Here is a 15,222-nt window from a genome sequence, read left to right on the forward strand (position 1 = left end):
CTCTGCCCGCGGAGGGCGAGGGCCTCGCCGACGTTGCGCTGGTGCCGCAGCTGGCGTGCGCGCTCCACCCGTGGGTGAGTCCGAGGCTGCGCGAGTCGGCGGCGCTGCGCCTCGCGAGGCTGCTCATGCTCGCGTGGAAGCGCGGCACGCACGACGAGACGTTGCTCTACCTGCTCGAGTCCTCCCTCGCAGCGCGCAGGCTCGCCCGCGCGCAGCCCCGCGGCGCACACTTCTCGGCCAGCTCTCGGCGACCTCTCGGCGACGTGTCGGCGATAGGCTCGCCTATGCGCTGCACGGCTTCGGCTCCGAGTCCGCCGCGGCTCTCCGCACCGCTGCGCCGCCCAACGGCTGGTCAAACGACGGCTTTAGCGAGGCGGCGGCGCAGGCGTGCCTCTTTTGCCTCGCGGTGCTCCCGCTGCTCGGTGGCGGCGCGACCGTCTTCGGGCGCGTCGTCCTCGACCGGATCTTGCCTGTCGTCCAGCCGCCCACTTCGCTGACCCACCCAGTCCGCGTGCGGCTCGCGCTCGCCTCGCTGCAGAACGCCTCGTCCGACCCGCGCGCCGCCTCCTGCTTCCGCGAGAGGGGCAAGGACAAGGGGATGCGCCAGAAGCTCGTCGACACGCTGTGGGCGGCGGCGGCGCTGCCGCACGCCGCCGCGTCGGATCTCGCCCTCGGCACCATCGCCAACCTCGCGGCGGTCGCCACGGCGCGCTCCTCGGCCGACGAAGAGCTGACCGAGGCCAGCTTCGCGCTGCCGCTGGTGATGCCCGAGCCGGCGGCGGTGGGAACTTTCCACCGCGAGCCTCCCCCGGCGCTGCCGCTGCCACCCGCGGCGGCGAGCCCGAGCGCCGAGGGCTACCGCGCGCTGCCGCGGCTGTGCGTCTCGCTCACCTCGCACGCGCCGCACGCGGCGCTGCGCCGCGCCCTCGGCTCGCTCGTCGTCCTGCTCAGCTCGCGCTCGCTCGACGCGGCCACCGCCCTCTCCCTCCTCTCCGCGTACGGCTGCGTGGACCGGCTCGTCGCGCTCGCGACGGCGCCTTCGGAGGCCAAGGAGGACGGCTCGGCAAAGGCGCTCATCCGGGACGCCGCCCTCGTCCTCCTCGGCGCCCTCCGTGCCTGCCCCTCGGGCGGCCCTCCCGCGGCATCGCCACCCACCACTCCTCCTCCCGCTGTAGGGCTCGTGTATGGGCTCGGAGGCGCGCGGCTCGTCGCGCCGCACCTGTCCGCGATCACGCCGCCGGCGATCGCGGCGCTGGTGTCGACCGAGCCGCGCGCCCGCATGGCGGCCGCCTTCTTCTGGCACGACGCCACCGCCGCCAAGGGGCCCGCGACCAGCCTCGCGCGAGCGACGGTGCCGGCAGGCAAGCTGGCCGGCGCGGGCATCCCCATCGGCAAGACGGCGACGGGCGGCGCGCCGGCCTTTTGCTCGGGGCTGGGCGTGATGCGCCGGCTCGCCACATCCGCCCCCGACGCATCGCCGGCGGATGGGCGCCTCGCTCTCCTGGCGGCGGGCGCCGTCTCGCACGTGCTGCAGCACTCGTCGCTCTCGCACTTGTGGACGAGCGCCCCCGACTCGCTCTCCTACCTCGAGCGGCTCTCGGAGGAGGAGGCCGCCGAGCTCGTGGCGCTCCCAATCTCGCTCGCCAAGGAGGGGGTGATGGTGATGGTCGAGGGGGCGGCGGTGGAAGGGGTGAGCGTGCCCTGAGCGCTGAGGGATCACCACCGACACTTTCGCGAGTTCTCGGCAGGTGAGCTACGCCAACACACCCTGGGCGCGCCACCCTCCAAGGCATGTGAAATTCATGTGTGTGATCTCTCTTGTGTGTGTGTGTTTTGTCTTCTCTCTTGTGTATAACCAAACTCGTTGAGACGAGAACCCTACCCAGAGATACATACGTCAAAGGGACTGCCCCCCGCCCCCACTTGCCCTGACTGCACAGGATTGCGTGCCGCCCGAAGACGGCGACACATATAGAGTGCATAGTGGGGGGGGCACCACGCACGAGGAGAGGGTGCGCGAAGGCAAGATTGGGGTGCTAGGTGGTGGGACCAATGAGGGGGGGAGGGCGGGGTCCTGTGGGGGTGAAATGTTGCGCGGCGAATTCGAGCCTCTACCCCCTCGCCGCGCCGATCCTCACGCGGAGCCGGAGGGTAAACCCCCGGGGGGGGGGGGGGGGAGAAATCACTTGAGAATCATGTAAACTCCAATTTTCTGAGCCCGGAAAGGACACACCATGGCGGGGACACACACGACACACTCACACAATTGGAGATGAAGGACGTCTCTCCTGCTAATAAAAAACGCGTACGAGGCGAACGCCCTGTGAAAGGCGCCATGACCTTAGGGGACCCCTAGGGTTCTGAGGGCCGGATTTTTTTAAGACCTTTTAAGAAACGAGGAGGTTTGGGGGCTTAACTTGCCATGTAAGAGATTGCAGGCACGGGGGGTCCCTCTTTTAAGACCGTTTAAGAAAATCGCCCTGGCCGGCATGCGTCGCTGGGTTCCGCGCCGTTTTCTCCAATACTGCCGTTATTAGGCACAAACCCGCCTCTGAAGACACATCTGTAAGTCTGGTGCACTGGCAGGAGCCATACTCGCATAGGGGACGCGTGCTAGCTGACTGTAGCCAGCTTCCCGGCCTCCAGCGTGTCTACCGGGAGCCTCCCGGACCATATCGCGCCTCGGGAGCTCTCCCGCACCTTTTAAGCGTTTAAGACCGTTACAGGATTCGGCGGCCCAGGCAGCCTTGAAACTGGCCCGGGCCGGTTTTAAGCCATTTAAGCCGCAGGCGCCCCAGGGCCCACCCTTTTAAGCCTAGGGCTAGGCGCTAGGGGTCCCCTCTAAGGCCATGAGACGCTTGTGCTGGACTGCACTCTCCAAGTGCTCCAAATCAGCCACGCCTCTCCGATGTGGCGAAAAGAGGGAAACTCGGAGACGACTGTTGCGACTGGAGACGGCAGGCGCGGCCCAGGCGGGCCGTGCCCGTGGCCGCGCGCGTGGGTACACACACAGACCTTCGTCAGTACTCAAGACTCAAGAGTTACGCGAAACCGTACCGTGCGTAGAGCTCTGCGTGGCCGGGAAGAGCGAGCGACTCGCAACGCCAACGGCTCACACATCATACTACCTCGCGCTCCATGCTGTCGTATCATTATGCCCCGCCATGGCTGTCAATGCTCCGCTGAGAGGCTGCGTCCCCTCCTCACGTCTCGCCTCCCGATTTCGCGGAGCCGGTCACAAAGCGGTCCCCGGCGGCGCCCGAGAGGGCGGAGAGGGCGGCGAGCGCGAGGAAAGTGTGCGCGCCGAGCAGGCCGTGGAGGGCGGGGAAGGCGAGGGCGGTCGCGCTCGTCGCCGCCCAGTTGAGCGCCACTGTGAGGGTCATCGCCGCGTCTTTTGCGTACCTAGCCACAGCTCTGGCGTGTGAAGAGACGCTGTTCACACCCCTCGCAGCCGTGCAGCAGCCCGTCACATGGGGAAGAGCGATGCGGCGAGGAAGCCTCCGAGGCTGCCCGGCCCGAGGGCGTAGCAAACCAGCGCGCACGCGAGCGGCGCGGCGAGGAGAGACTTGCCGCCCGCCATGGCTGCTACTGCGGCGGCGGCGTAGCTCGCGCTCATGCCTGCCCACGTGAGCAGCAGCAGGGTCCGGCGCGGCACGCGGCTGCGCAGCGGTCCCGCGAGCGGCGCGGCCGCCAGGTTGACGACCCCGAGGCAGGCGGTCGCCGCTCGGGGGTGGGAGAGGCCGGAGCGGGTGAAGACGAGCGTCGAGTAGTAGAAGAGGCAGTCGCAGCCTACGGCGAGGCCCGGGGAGGGGTCGGGGGGAGGGAGGCCCAAGTTGAGCCTCTCTCTCTCGAGATCGAGATAGAGAGGGGGGGGAGATGATAAGCTGGCGCCGCAAAGCTGGGCGGAGAGGGCGACAGCGGCGGCGAGAAGCAGCTCCCTGCGCAAGCTGCGCGCGGAGAGGAGCTCCCGCGGCGAGAAGGGCCCCTCCCCCGACTGCTCGGCCAACTCGGAGCGCAGGGCCTCCGTGTGGGCGGCCGCGCCCGCGTGGGAGAGGTGCAGGTGCGTCATCAGGTGGGAGAGGGCCGCGGCCGAGCCGGAGCGACGCAGGACGTGGGTTGGCGACTCGGGCAGGAGCGGCAGCACCGTCAGTTCCAGCGCCGCGCACAGCGCCGGAAGAAGGTAGACGCCACCCTCTCGCCCGCCGAGCGTCGCGAGCTGCGCCAGGAGGATTCCGATAGCGACGCCAGCTGATTGCGCCGCGCTGGCCACGCTGCGAATCTCCGCCGGGCTGACCTCCGCGAGGTGGAGCGGCGTCACGGCGGTGGCGATGCCGGAAGCCGCTCCGAGCAGGCCTCGGCCGGTGAGCAAGAGGAGGCCGCTCGGAAGGCCAGAGGTGAAGAAGCCGCCGGCGAGCAGGAGCGATGAGGCCAGGAGGAGGAGGCGGCTGAGGAGGAGGACCGCCTTGCGCGCGAGACGATCGCAGCGGGCACTCACTACCGAACCGAGCAGCCCGCCCAGGCCAAACGCCGCCACCAGGACGGGACACCAAGGCAGCGACGAGGAGGCGTCCGAGCAGAGGTTGTTTAATGAGCCGACACCCAGCCCAAGCTGCACGGTTGAGAGGGTGCCGAAGGCCAGGATGGCGGCCTGGCGGAGCCGTCGCGAGCAATCGCCTGGCGGTGGCGCGCGCGGGAGGAGCGGCTCGCCAAAGGCGGACCCGAGAGGAGACATGCTAGGCGGGTGGCGCTCGTCCGGAACGCACACGTTTGGCCATTAATCGCGGCAACGGAAGAGATGATATCGTGCTTGCCCAGGTGTGAACAACGCGTCGTGACCACGGCGCCGCAGGCGCCTGTTGATGGGTCCAGGTGATAGCCCTGGATGGGCAATGCATACGCCTAGTTGGACCTCAGATCGCCCGACCGCGTCCCGGTGCTCTGTGGTCGGATTTGTGACGCCGCCGCACCGCGCCGCGGCCGGGGGCCCTCCGGAGGCCAAGGATGGCCGTGGCGGACCGGGACGAGCTCTGGGAGGTGGAGTGTCAGTGAGTATATTGTAGAGACTGACCATGTGCACAATATCTCTCACTCTAGCTAAGCCAGGGGAGGCGATGCCGGGGCCGTACAGCAGCTTGATGGTGCTTCGCCGGCGTGCATCCCGGAGCGGTGCCGGACGGGGTCCCAGGGGAGGAACATGGAGGACAACGCCGACGCCGCTCTGATTCGACTTTTTACTTCAAACAAAGACAGTCGCACGCGCCGCAGCGCGGCGCGTGCGACTGTCAGGAGCGGATCCGTCAGTTAGTCGTGTTCACGCCGGGATCGTGTCCTCCACAACCTGGGCAACCAATTCAGGGCGACGAGTATATTCACACACATACACACACACATATGCTAGGCGGGTGGCGCTTTTTCGGAAGGCATTACAGGTGGCGGAAATAGAAGAAAAACACGAAATAACCAGAAAAGCCAAAAGAAAGGGGGCCACCACTAAACCCTGTCGCCTGTGCCTCAGCAGGCTCCTGTGGTGTGGTCGTGCGGCGTTGGAATGCGGAGAGTAACTGCTCTTTGTAGTGTTCCGCGCGACTCTCTCTGTCTCACTTGAGTGTCACGTCTTCTCTCCTCCTTGTTCGGCGTAGCCGAACTGCGAGCGAAGCGCAGCTGCTCTGCCTCTGGTTTTTGTACCTTACATCTTTGTACGATCCTACGAGCTCGAGACCCCGGCGGCGGCCCCTACGAGGCTCAGCGCCGGCGCCACTCTCGAGTCCAAACGTGCGGTGCTATGTGTGGTGGCGGACGGTGTCTGTGCGGTTCTCCACCCTCCCTCCATGCCCTCGTGTCATCCGATTCCTTTTAAATCTCAGCAACATCTCCATTTCACTAAGGGCGTAGACGTCCTTAATTTCACTATACCGACGAACCGAGTAGTGAGCCACCCCTCTTCCTCTGACCCCAAACAAAAAACAACCCTGCTCTTCGATCCACACGTCACACCCTCCGCCCTCGCTTTTCATTGACTGCCAACTGCACTGCCGCCGACACTTGCCACATCACTGTTCCGCCATCCTCCCTCCTACTTCTTCTTCTTGCCTCTCTTCTTGCCCTTCTTCCCCCCCTTCTTGCCCTTCTGGTTCGCCGCGGTGACCGCGTAGATTTGCTTGTACAGCTGCGGGTCGAGCGGTCCCCACCCGCTCGTCGCGGACACCTCGAAGGCATGAACGTGCGTGTGCACCTTCTTGAAGAGCGTGATTAGCTCGTACGCCGTCGTGTCGCCGAGGGGCGCCCCTCGCATGTCAAACGAGCCGCAGAGCGGGTTCTCGTCAAAGCACGCGGTGAGCGCCTCGTGCAGCTCGCCCTCGATGGCGCAGCCCGTGTCGGCCACACCGAGGTGTGCCATCGCCGGGTGCGGCTGCCCCCCCGCGTGCAGCGGAACCAGCGCCCGCAGCACCTCCACCACGCCGCCGCTGCCGAGGTCGTTGCCGCGCAGCTCGAGCGACGCGAGGCTCGGCAGCCGGAGCACGCCGCCGGCGAGGATCGCGCCGGCCGCCTCGGTGAGGCCGCAGTACTGCATCGAGAGGGACGTGAGGCCCTTGTTTGAGGGCAGCGAGGCGCCGAGCGCCCTCGCCCCAGCGTCGCCAAAGGCATTCAGGTCGAGCTGCAGGCACCGCACGGTGGCATTGTCCTCCAGGGCGCCACCGATCGCCTTGCACCCGAGCTCTCCCACCCCGCAGTCATTGAGCTCGATCGACCGGAGCGTGCACGAGCGCCTCCTGAGGTAGAGCGCGAGGTAGGCGGCGCCGTCGTCGCCAATCGGCACGTTCCACAGCGCCAGCGTCTGAAGGTAGCCGTACGCCGAGAGGGAGAAGCCCTCGAGCAGCGCGCGCACGTGCAGCGCCGTCACGCCGCCCTTGTCGGCGGCCACCAGGTGCGGCCCCACCACCGCGCAGCCGAAGGCCGCCTCGCCAGTGCCGGTCGCGATGCCGAGCGGCTCGACGCCATGCGCCTGCGAGGAGGCGGCGTGCGCCTTTTGGAAGTTCTTGACGGCGTTCGCCTGCTTGGCAAGCTCCTCCTCGCTCGGCCCCTTGCTCTTTCCGCCGCCCTTCCCGCCCTTTCCCTTGGCCTTCTTGGCCATATATTGCTAAAAATCTCTCTCTCTCTATATGCGCGGCGCGAGCTGTGTCCGACCGGGGTGAAACGGCGCCTTAGTTGTCACGCAGAAATGCCCGCCTAGTTATTATGGAAAGCAAGATATGTGTTTGATGGACAAAGCAAGCGAAACGCATTGCGCCGTCAAGCGGCGGCCTCGAGAGAGGAAAAAGAAAAAATCCTGGCTCATCAGCGCGCCGCCCACCGCTCTGCGATGATACTCTCTCTGGCGGCTTCGCTGCCAAGCGTGGTGCTCGTGCTGCCTCCGACTCAGCTGCCTCCTACACACGCCGGGCTGCGCCCTGTGCATTCGCCGCGCGCGCTGGTCGTGGCTGAGGCCACGACGACAGACGCGTCACGGTACGGGATCGACCCTCGGCTGGCGAACCCGGAGGCGGTCGCTGAGGCGCCCGAGTGGAGCGCAGGACGGGTGGGAGACCTCAAAACGACGGGCGAGCTGCGCGCCGCGGTCGAGGCGGCCGCCGCGGATGGCGGCTTCGTGTGCCTCAAGTTCTGGCGGGAAGGCTGCGCGGCGTGTGCATCCACCGCAGAGCGATTCGAGCAGTCCGCGGAAGCCAACCCGCACGGCCGCTTCTTCCTGGTCAACTATGGGCGGGCTAAGGAGATGTGCCGCGCCACCGGGATACGGGTCGTGCCGGCGGCACACCTCTACGCGCGCGGCAGCTTGGTCGCGGCGTTGCCGCTCGGGCCATCAAAGTGGGAAGCCTTTGCGGAGCGGTGAGCGCGCCGCCCGTGTGCCCGGCCGAATCGGTCGCTCCCGATTGACACCCCGCCTTCCCGTCCCGACGTGGCAGGCTGGCCGCCGTGGCGGCGGAGACGTCCTGAGCACGGACCGGCGCTTGGGCAGAGACACAGAGCTGCTCTGCTGCTCTCTTGGGTCTCCGTTCCCGGCGGCTCTCGACCGTGATCTCTGTCTCACGAACCGGCCGCCACACAACCGCTGCTGCTCTGGTGATATACACACAACACAGATGTACCGTCCGCATGCTTTCGTCACCCACACCCTCTCCCGGGGATTACAACGCGTTCAATCAAGGTCCGACATGGGCAGGGGGGACGACGCGCCGCCTCGGGCGCCGCGCAAATTCTTTTCGCGGGGACTGCTGTCGGATCCACACGGCCAAGCCAGACAACCTGAGCCACCGGGAGGCTCTCCACTCACTGCTGTCGTCGGGTGACTCGTCGCTGTCTCATTTGGCGCCGGTGCTGCTCGGCGAGTCGCTCGCCAGCCTGGCTGCGCGGATCCAAGACTCTCGCCCTGCGGCGCTCACGCACCTCAAGCTTCTCGGGGTTCAGTCGCTGCGCGACCGTCAATCGCTGATTAATCGGGTCTCCCGCGCCGCGCGCGAGGGGCTCCTCCGCTGCTCCGTGCGCGCGCCCGTAGCATCCGACTCGTTGTCGGCTGTGGAGGCGGCGCTCGCTGCGCTCTCGGCGCTCACAGATCCCAAGCTTGAGGCTGCCGACGGCGACTCATCCGATGCATCGACTCATTCTCGCACGACGGCCGTGCGTATGGCGCTGCTCAAGGGTCTCGGCCTGAGCGACGCGAGCGCGCGGAAGCTGCTCGATCGGCAGCCTCTCGACGCCGCGGCGCTCGCGGCTCTGCTTCCGGCGGGCGAACTCGCTATTGCGTGCCAAGAGCTGGGTATGCCGGCCGCTCAGGCCCGCGCTGTGTGCGATCGGTGTTTGGACGGCTCACCCGCGACTGGCGGCGCTACGCCCGATGTGCCGCCGTCCACACAGCCGCCGCCTCCGCCGGCACCGCCGCCGCAGCCGTCCGGGCCGCTGCCACCGCCGTCGCCGGATGCTGCCTCGCGTGAGGCTGCTGCGAGGGAGGCTCTCCTCCGCGCGGCTTCAGCGGCCCGAGCCGCGGCGGCCGACGAGGCGGCGGTGGCGGGGCGGCGCGAGGCGGCGGCGGCGGCGCGGCGCGAGGCGATGCAGAGGCTGCGGGAGCTGCGCGCGCGCCAGCGGGCGGCGGCGGTGGAGGAGCGGCTCGAGATCGAGCGGCGGCGGCGCGTCGAGGCGGAGAGCGAGGCGGCCCGTGCGGCGGTGCGGGCCACCGTCTCTGCCGCGATTGCCCGAGCCGCGCGTCTCGCCGAGCCGCGTGCTGCGGCGGAGAGCAGAGAGGCGGCTGGCAGCAGAGGAGCTGGCAGCAGAGGAGGGAGGGAGGGAGCCGGTGCGGGCAGCGAGGCCGTGCGGCGGCTGGTGCTCGCCGCCATCGCATCCGTCCTCAACCAGCCTGCCCAGGCCCGCGCTGACGCGGCCGCCGCAGCAGCCTCCGCAAGAGCCGAGTCGCAGCCGCGCCGCCGAGCGCCGCCCGCCTCCGCCTCCGCCTCGTCCTCCTCCGCTGCGCGCGAGGGGCGCAGAGCGGTCCTCGCAGAGGCGGAGGCAGACCGGGCGCTGGTCCGTGCGCTGAGGCACCGCGGCACACCCGCCTCCGCCGCCTCCTCCTCCGCCGCCGGCTCCTCCGCCTCCTCCTCCACCGCCGGCGAGGGCAGCAGGGGCGACGGCAGCGGCGACGGCAGCGGCTTCGCGCACGTCGTGCTGCGGTCGGGCGTGAGAGAGCGGGTGGCCCTCGCCGAGTGCCGCACCGTCGCAGACCTGCTCGGGGTGGTCGCCGGGCTGGAGGGCATTTCGTGCGCTCCTCCCGCCCTCTCGCGCCCTCCCCTTCACTCGAGTCCAAGCCCTCTCACCCCTCCCCTCCCCTCCCCAGTCCCGATGCCCTCGTGGCCAAGTGCGCGTTGCTGTGGAGCGGCACCTTCCCCCCTCGCGAGCTGTGCGAGCCGTCCGAGCAGCTGAGCGCGGCGCTGCCGGGCTCGGTCCTGCGCCTTCACCCTCGCTTCGGCGGCGTCAGCTCCGCGCAGCCTCGGGCGCCGCCCCCTGCCCGCGGCAGAGGGGGCGTCGATATCGCCGCCAGCGACGCCGAGGGCGAGGCGTGGTCCTCCTCCTCCTCCTCCTCCTCCTCCTCCTCCAGGGCAGAGCCCGAGTCGGTGGGCGGCGGCGGGAGCGGCGGAGGGAGCGATGGCGGCGACTCGGCGGCCGAGGGAGAGCACGTGTCCCTTGCCAGAGACAGGCGGCAGCAGGCGCGGCGGCGGCGGCGGCGGCGGCGGCGGCGGGGCGGCGACGAGCCGGCGGCAGTGGGTGGCGTCGGCGGGCCGGCGACTCGGGTGGTCTTTGCCGCGGCGTCACCGCTCGCGCCATCGCTAAAGGGCTTTCTGTGCGGCGTGCGGCGGGCGGCGGGCAGCCCCTTTAGCAGCCCCGGCGTCGCGCTCTGCTTCGCGGCGGCGAGCCGCGCCGAGACGGCGGACGGCGCCGAGGCGGCCCTGCACCATCTCCAGCCGCGCTTGGGCATGCAGTCGGTCGGTTTTCTCTTGCCGCGGCCCCAGAGGCACGGCACAGAGGGGCAGGCGGACTACATCGCCGCGTGCGTGGCGGCCGTCTGCGCCGCTGAGCGCGGCGTGCCCATCGCAGCCCTCGTCAGCGTGGGCGCCGCGGCCGCCGAGCCCGTCCGCCTGTACGCGCGCCGTTGCACCGCCGCTTCAGCCGGCGACAGCGGCGAGGGCACGGGCACGGTGGGTGGCGGCGGCGGCCGCCCGCTGGCGCCAGCGCCTCCTCCTCAGCTGCGGCGCGGCATCCGCCTCGCCCTCCTCGGCGGGCTCACCCCCACCCCTCTGCCGGGCACGGTGGCGCCGGCCGCCGATGCTTGCGCCGTGCCGCCCGGCTGGCGCGGCTTGGCTGTCCGATCGCTCGGGCGCGTCGCGGCGAGAGCGGCGATGGCGGTCCACGCGCTCGCGGCGCGGGAGCGGGGCGGCGGCGCGTGCGCGCTGCACGTGCTCGACGACGGCACGCCCGAAGAGGGGGAGCGGTTCCTCACCGCCGCCGCCCGCGCCTTCAACGACTGGTGCGAGGGAGCGCGGCGCTTGCGCGGCCCCGACGTCGGAGGCGGCGCGGCGGAGGGGTCGAGCTTGCTCTGCGGCGGCGGGAGCGACGGCGGCGAGAGCGACGGCGGCGAGAGCGACGGCGGCGAGCGGGGCGGGCTTGAGCGCTCGCGCTGCGGCACCGCGCGGCTGCGCGGGCAGGCGCTCGGCTGCGTCGGTGCGGCGGCGGTGGCTGCGGAGCTGCGCGGCAGCGTCGAGGCTGCGGGCGCGAGGGCGAGCCGCGTCAGCGCGGTCGATTTGGGCGAGAATGAGGTTGGGGACGCGGGCGCCGCGGCGCTCGCAGCGAGCCTGCGGGCCGGCTGCGGCGTCACCTCGCTCCACCTCTCCTGCAACGCGATTGGCCCGGCCGGCGCTGCCGCCCTCGCGTCGGCGCTCTGCGGGGGCGGCTCGCTCCGCCATCTCCACCTCGACGCCAACCAGGTCTGCGATCTGTTCCGGCCCCGTGTGCTGCCCCGACGGCTCAGCCCTCTCCCCGCCCTCCACCCCGCAGTTGCGAGCCGTCGGCGCGGCGGCCTTCTCCTCGGCGCTGCGCGCGCCACCCGCGGGACGCCGCGCCGTGCTGCACACCCTCGCGCTCGACGACAACTACCTCGGCTGCTGCGGCGCGGCGGCCGTGGCAGCCGCGCTGCCTACCCCCGCGCTCGCCGCGCTGCGCGCTCTCGGCTTGGCTCGCAACGCGATTCGAGCCGCGGGCGCCGCGGCTCTCGCCGCGGCGCTGCCCGCGGTTGCGCTCGAATCGCTCGACCTTAGGGACAACGGCCTGGGCTCCGGGATCTGCGCGCTCGCGGCTGCGCTCCGCCGCAACGCCACCCTCTCGAGCGTCGACCTCGGCGACAATGGCGTCGCGGCCGAGGGGGTGGAGGCGCTGGCCGCGGCGCTGCAGGCGGGCAACAAGAGCTTGTGCACTCTTGGCACCGGCTTCATCCGCGAGGCGGGGCGCGTCGTGGCGGCGGCGGCCAGCGCGGCGGCCGCCGCCAGAGTGAGCGCCAGGGCGGGCGCGGGCGCGGGCGCGGGCGCGGGCGGAGGAGGGCTCTCCCCCGCCGAGGCGGAGGCGCTCGCCGGGCTGCCGCCGCCGCCCCACGTGGTGCTCGCCGCGGGATTGCGCGCGAATGCGGAGGCGAGCCGAGGGGGGGAGGGGGGGGCAGAGGGCTCGCCGACCGTCGCGGGGGCGGAGGCGCAGCGGGAGGGCGCGCCGCGTGCTGCGCCGCGCACGACGCTGGGCGAGAGGTACAGAATGAGGATGCTCGGCGGCGGGCCGGTCGGCGAGGGGGGGGGCAGCTCCGGCGGGCGTCATGAGGGGGTGTAGTCTATGCTGTCTTATGTCTCTCTCGCTGAGTGTGTGGCAGTGTGTGTGTGTGTGAGAGAAGAGCCTCCGCGATTATATCGAGGGCGCCGGCCCGCGCCCCGGCGGGTCGCAGTGCGCGGACCGCCGGAGACCCCGGACGCCGGAGGGGGACCGCGTCTACTGACTCGCCTCTGCCCTCTCGGCGGCTGACCACATGCGGCTGGGCGGACGCACGCGCTCGCCGGCTCGACCTCGAGGAGATCGGTCGCGGGTGGGAGCCGCTGGTGGCTGGAGACATCGACTTGGAGCACTTACGACTTGGAGAAGATTGCAGTTGGTAACCTTCTCTCTCACATCCAGCTTCCAGCAATCCAGGGCCGGGGAGCTATGATTCCTATTATGGAAGCGCACACCCGGTGGGGGCCCGCGGAGAATTTCTTTTGGTGCGCTAGTCGACGCCAATCTCCGCGCCCTTGTCGTGTCAGTGTGCTAAAGAACAAAACAAACCCTGTCTGCACGTCTCGCGCGCGCGTGAACAGGGCTCCAGGCCCCAAATTACGTGTGAGTGTTAGAGTTGTTTGGTATTGCTAAAAATCTCTCTCTCCTAAAGAAAGAAAACAAATCGCCCAAACGAGGGATGGGAGGAGGCCATCCTCCCTTGGGTTGTCGGAGTTCACCGTGTTCTTTCTTTCTTTCTTTAGGAGGACAGGGTCCCCCCCCACCTCGGTCCTCGCACACCTGCAGCTGCACGAGCAGGATTTTGGAAGGACGATCAGGAGCACAGGGGGTTTGGTATTGCTAAAAATCTCTCTCTCTCAGGGGGTTCTCCGGTGTCAGTGTCTCCTTGTGTAGTGCGCAAGAATTCTTTTGTGCATAATATACACGCTGGGTTCCGGCTCCTAGCCAATTAGGGGGTCTGTTCCCCATGACTCGCGCCAAAACGCCCTACCTACCTACCTACCCCCAGGCCGCGCAGCGAAGCGAAAAAACGAAAATAGGGCGTACCTACCTGTTGCGGGGCCCTCCGGGGCGGTCAAAACCGGACCTACCTACCTATTGCATCGGGTCTGCGCAGACCCCCTATCTGGCTAGCAGCCGGAACCCTGAGCGACGCCGTTGGACTACACAAGCTCGAGGCGACGACGCCACCTCCCTCGCCGACCATGCAAAAGTCGTTTGAGACGCACGCGCTCCTTACGGGCAACGCGGAGGCCAGGGCTGCCGAAGACACGCCCCGAAGGAGAGACGTCGGCTCACAGCTCCACTGCTGTGGACTGAGAGGGCCGCCTCCGCCTCCAGAGTGGGCGGCTCGCATGCAGTCCGTCTGGTGGTACCGCGTCTCGTCCTTCAGTTATTGCATCGCAGGTGCCGCCGCACCACGCTGCCACCGGGCCGCTCACGCTCACCTCCCGCTCCTCTCTCGTGTCAGGCAGCCTCGCCGCCGTGCGGCCCGAGCCGCTGGCCAGGCACGCCGTGCCTTGCTGCGCGGACTTCCCATTCCGCTGCATGGGCGTCGCCATCACGCTCAACGGCTTTGCCTCGTTTGCCGCCGATGTCATCCACATCGGCCACCCGCAGACCATCTGGAAGCCGATCGACGTCGTGCTCGCGACGGGCAACACGATCGTGCAGATGCTGATCGCCACGCTGCAGCTGCTGGGACTCACGTCCTTCCCGCCGCTGGCCGGCTCCGTCTTTGCCGCCTCGGTCTGCGCCGCGCTGTACTGCAAGCGGCGCTCTGCGCGCGCCGTCGCCGAGCAGGACTGCGAGGGCGCCATCTTGTGGCACGCGATGTGGCACTACTCGCTGCCGGGCGGCGCGCTGCTCGCCCAGCTGCTCATCTCGACCGACGAGAGCGACGAGGGGTCGCTGAAGCGGGGGCTGTGAGCGACGTGTGTCTCGGGGAAGACGCTAGATCTGGCGCAGCGGGGGTGGCGGGCCGGCGGCGCGCCGTTTGTTGAGGCAAGAAGAGGGCGGGGTGCGTCTTCAGAGGGGCTCTATACGACAAGCGCCACGGTTTTTTCCTTTCCACAGCCCCCACGCGACAACTCTAACAGGTTCGGCACCGCCGGGCACCGGGCCTCGGTAACTATACAAAATGCGCCTCGCGGGCGGAGACCCTTTACGCTTTAGCTTTACAGATCGCATAGATCACACGTACTCTCACACCCACAAAAACCACCGCGCTACGAGCAAACGCACCCGGGGCGGGCGCCTGGCGTCGCCGCTGCGCAAAAATTCCCGCGCTACGGGCCGCTGGCAAAACCCCCCGCGCTACGAGCAAAGACACCGCCGGGGCGGGCGCCTGGCGTCGCCGCTGCGCAAAAACCCAACACAACCCCCGCGCTAGGGGCAAAAATGCGCGCTACGCAAAGACACCGCCGGGGCGGGCGCCTGGCGTCGCCGCTGCGCAAAAACCCCCGCGCTACGAGCAAAGACACCGCCTGGCGTCGCCGCTGCGCAAAAACCCCGCGCTACGAGCAAAGACACCGCATGGCGTCGCCGCTGCGCAAAAACCCCGCGCTACGAGCAAAAACACCGCCGGGGCGGTCTCCTGGCTGCGCAAAGCCCCCGCGCTACGTGGCGTCGCCGCTGCGCAAAAACCCCGCGCTACGAGCAAAAACACCGCCGGGGCGGTCTCCTGGCTGCGCAAAACCCCCGCGCTACGAGCAAAAGAATTGACAGCGTCGGATACTAGCCACTATACTAAGGAGAACCTCAGGGGCATGCTGCCCCGTAGACTTCCCCTCCGGGAATTGAACCCGGGTCTCGACGGTGCTGCTTCGGACACCATCCCGTCTGACCTATCGCTCGAGCTGATGTTGATGGTAG

The 15,222-nt window shown here is 69.0% G+C and overlaps 6 protein-coding genes across 6 annotated transcripts; 4 read left to right on the forward strand and 2 right to left on the reverse strand.

The window, feature by feature from the left end:
- Positions 1 to 125: 125 nt before the first annotated feature.
- EMIHUDRAFT_460162 (hypothetical protein) lies at positions 126 to 1,867 on the forward strand (the record flags this gene model as incomplete). The annotated part of the gene is made up of 3 exons (XM_005758378.1): positions 126 to 178; positions 277 to 1,112; positions 1,176 to 1,867. The coding sequence occupies 3 exons, from the start codon at positions 126 to 128 to the stop codon at positions 1,703 to 1,705; spliced, it is 1,419 nt and encodes a 472-aa protein (XP_005758435.1). The 3' UTR covers positions 1,706 to 1,867.
- Positions 1,868 to 3,203: 1,336 nt separating this feature from the next.
- On the reverse strand, positions 3,204 to 4,732 carry EMIHUDRAFT_121386 (hypothetical protein; the record flags this gene model as incomplete). Its single annotated transcript, XM_005758379.1, has 2 exons — positions 3,204 to 3,402; positions 3,471 to 4,732. The coding sequence occupies 2 exons, from the start codon at positions 4,730 to 4,732 to the stop codon at positions 3,204 to 3,206; spliced, it is 1,461 nt and encodes a 486-aa protein (XP_005758436.1).
- A 1,341-nt stretch (positions 4,733 to 6,073) lies between these two features.
- EMIHUDRAFT_121387 (hypothetical protein) lies at positions 6,074 to 7,132 on the reverse strand (the record flags this gene model as incomplete). Its single annotated transcript, XM_005758380.1, has 1 exon — positions 6,074 to 7,132. The coding sequence occupies one exon, from the start codon at positions 7,130 to 7,132 to the stop codon at positions 6,074 to 6,076; it is 1,059 nt and encodes a 352-aa protein (XP_005758437.1).
- Positions 7,133 to 7,360: 228 nt separating this feature from the next.
- EMIHUDRAFT_250080 (hypothetical protein) lies at positions 7,361 to 7,992 on the forward strand (the record flags this gene model as incomplete). Its single annotated transcript, XM_005758381.1, has 2 exons — positions 7,361 to 7,884; positions 7,962 to 7,992. 2 exons carry the CDS (start codon positions 7,361 to 7,363, stop codon positions 7,990 to 7,992), a joined length of 555 nt encoding a protein of 184 aa, XP_005758438.1.
- Positions 7,993 to 8,151: 159 nt separating this feature from the next.
- On the forward strand, positions 8,152 to 12,411 carry EMIHUDRAFT_250081 (hypothetical protein; the record flags this gene model as incomplete). The annotated part of the gene is made up of 6 exons (XM_005758382.1): positions 8,152 to 8,892; positions 9,136 to 9,216; positions 10,377 to 10,946; positions 11,025 to 11,125; positions 11,856 to 12,045; positions 12,157 to 12,411. The coding sequence occupies 6 exons, from the start codon at positions 8,152 to 8,154 to the stop codon at positions 12,409 to 12,411; spliced, it is 1,938 nt and encodes a 645-aa protein (XP_005758439.1).
- Positions 12,412 to 13,553: 1,142 nt separating this feature from the next.
- Positions 13,554 to 15,072, forward strand: EMIHUDRAFT_250082 (hypothetical protein; the record flags this gene model as incomplete). Its single annotated transcript, XM_005758383.1, has 3 exons — positions 13,554 to 13,755; positions 13,820 to 14,273; positions 14,532 to 15,072. The coding sequence occupies 3 exons, from the start codon at positions 13,554 to 13,556 to the stop codon at positions 15,070 to 15,072; spliced, it is 1,197 nt and encodes a 398-aa protein (XP_005758440.1).
- Between the last annotated feature and the right edge of the window lie 150 nt (positions 15,073 to 15,222).

Source organism: Emiliania huxleyi, assembly GCF_000372725.1.
Source record: "Emiliania huxleyi CCMP1516 unplaced genomic scaffold EMIHUscaffold_869, whole genome shotgun sequence".
Taxonomy (NCBI): Eukaryota; Haptophyta; order Isochrysidales; family Noelaerhabdaceae; genus Emiliania; species Emiliania huxleyi.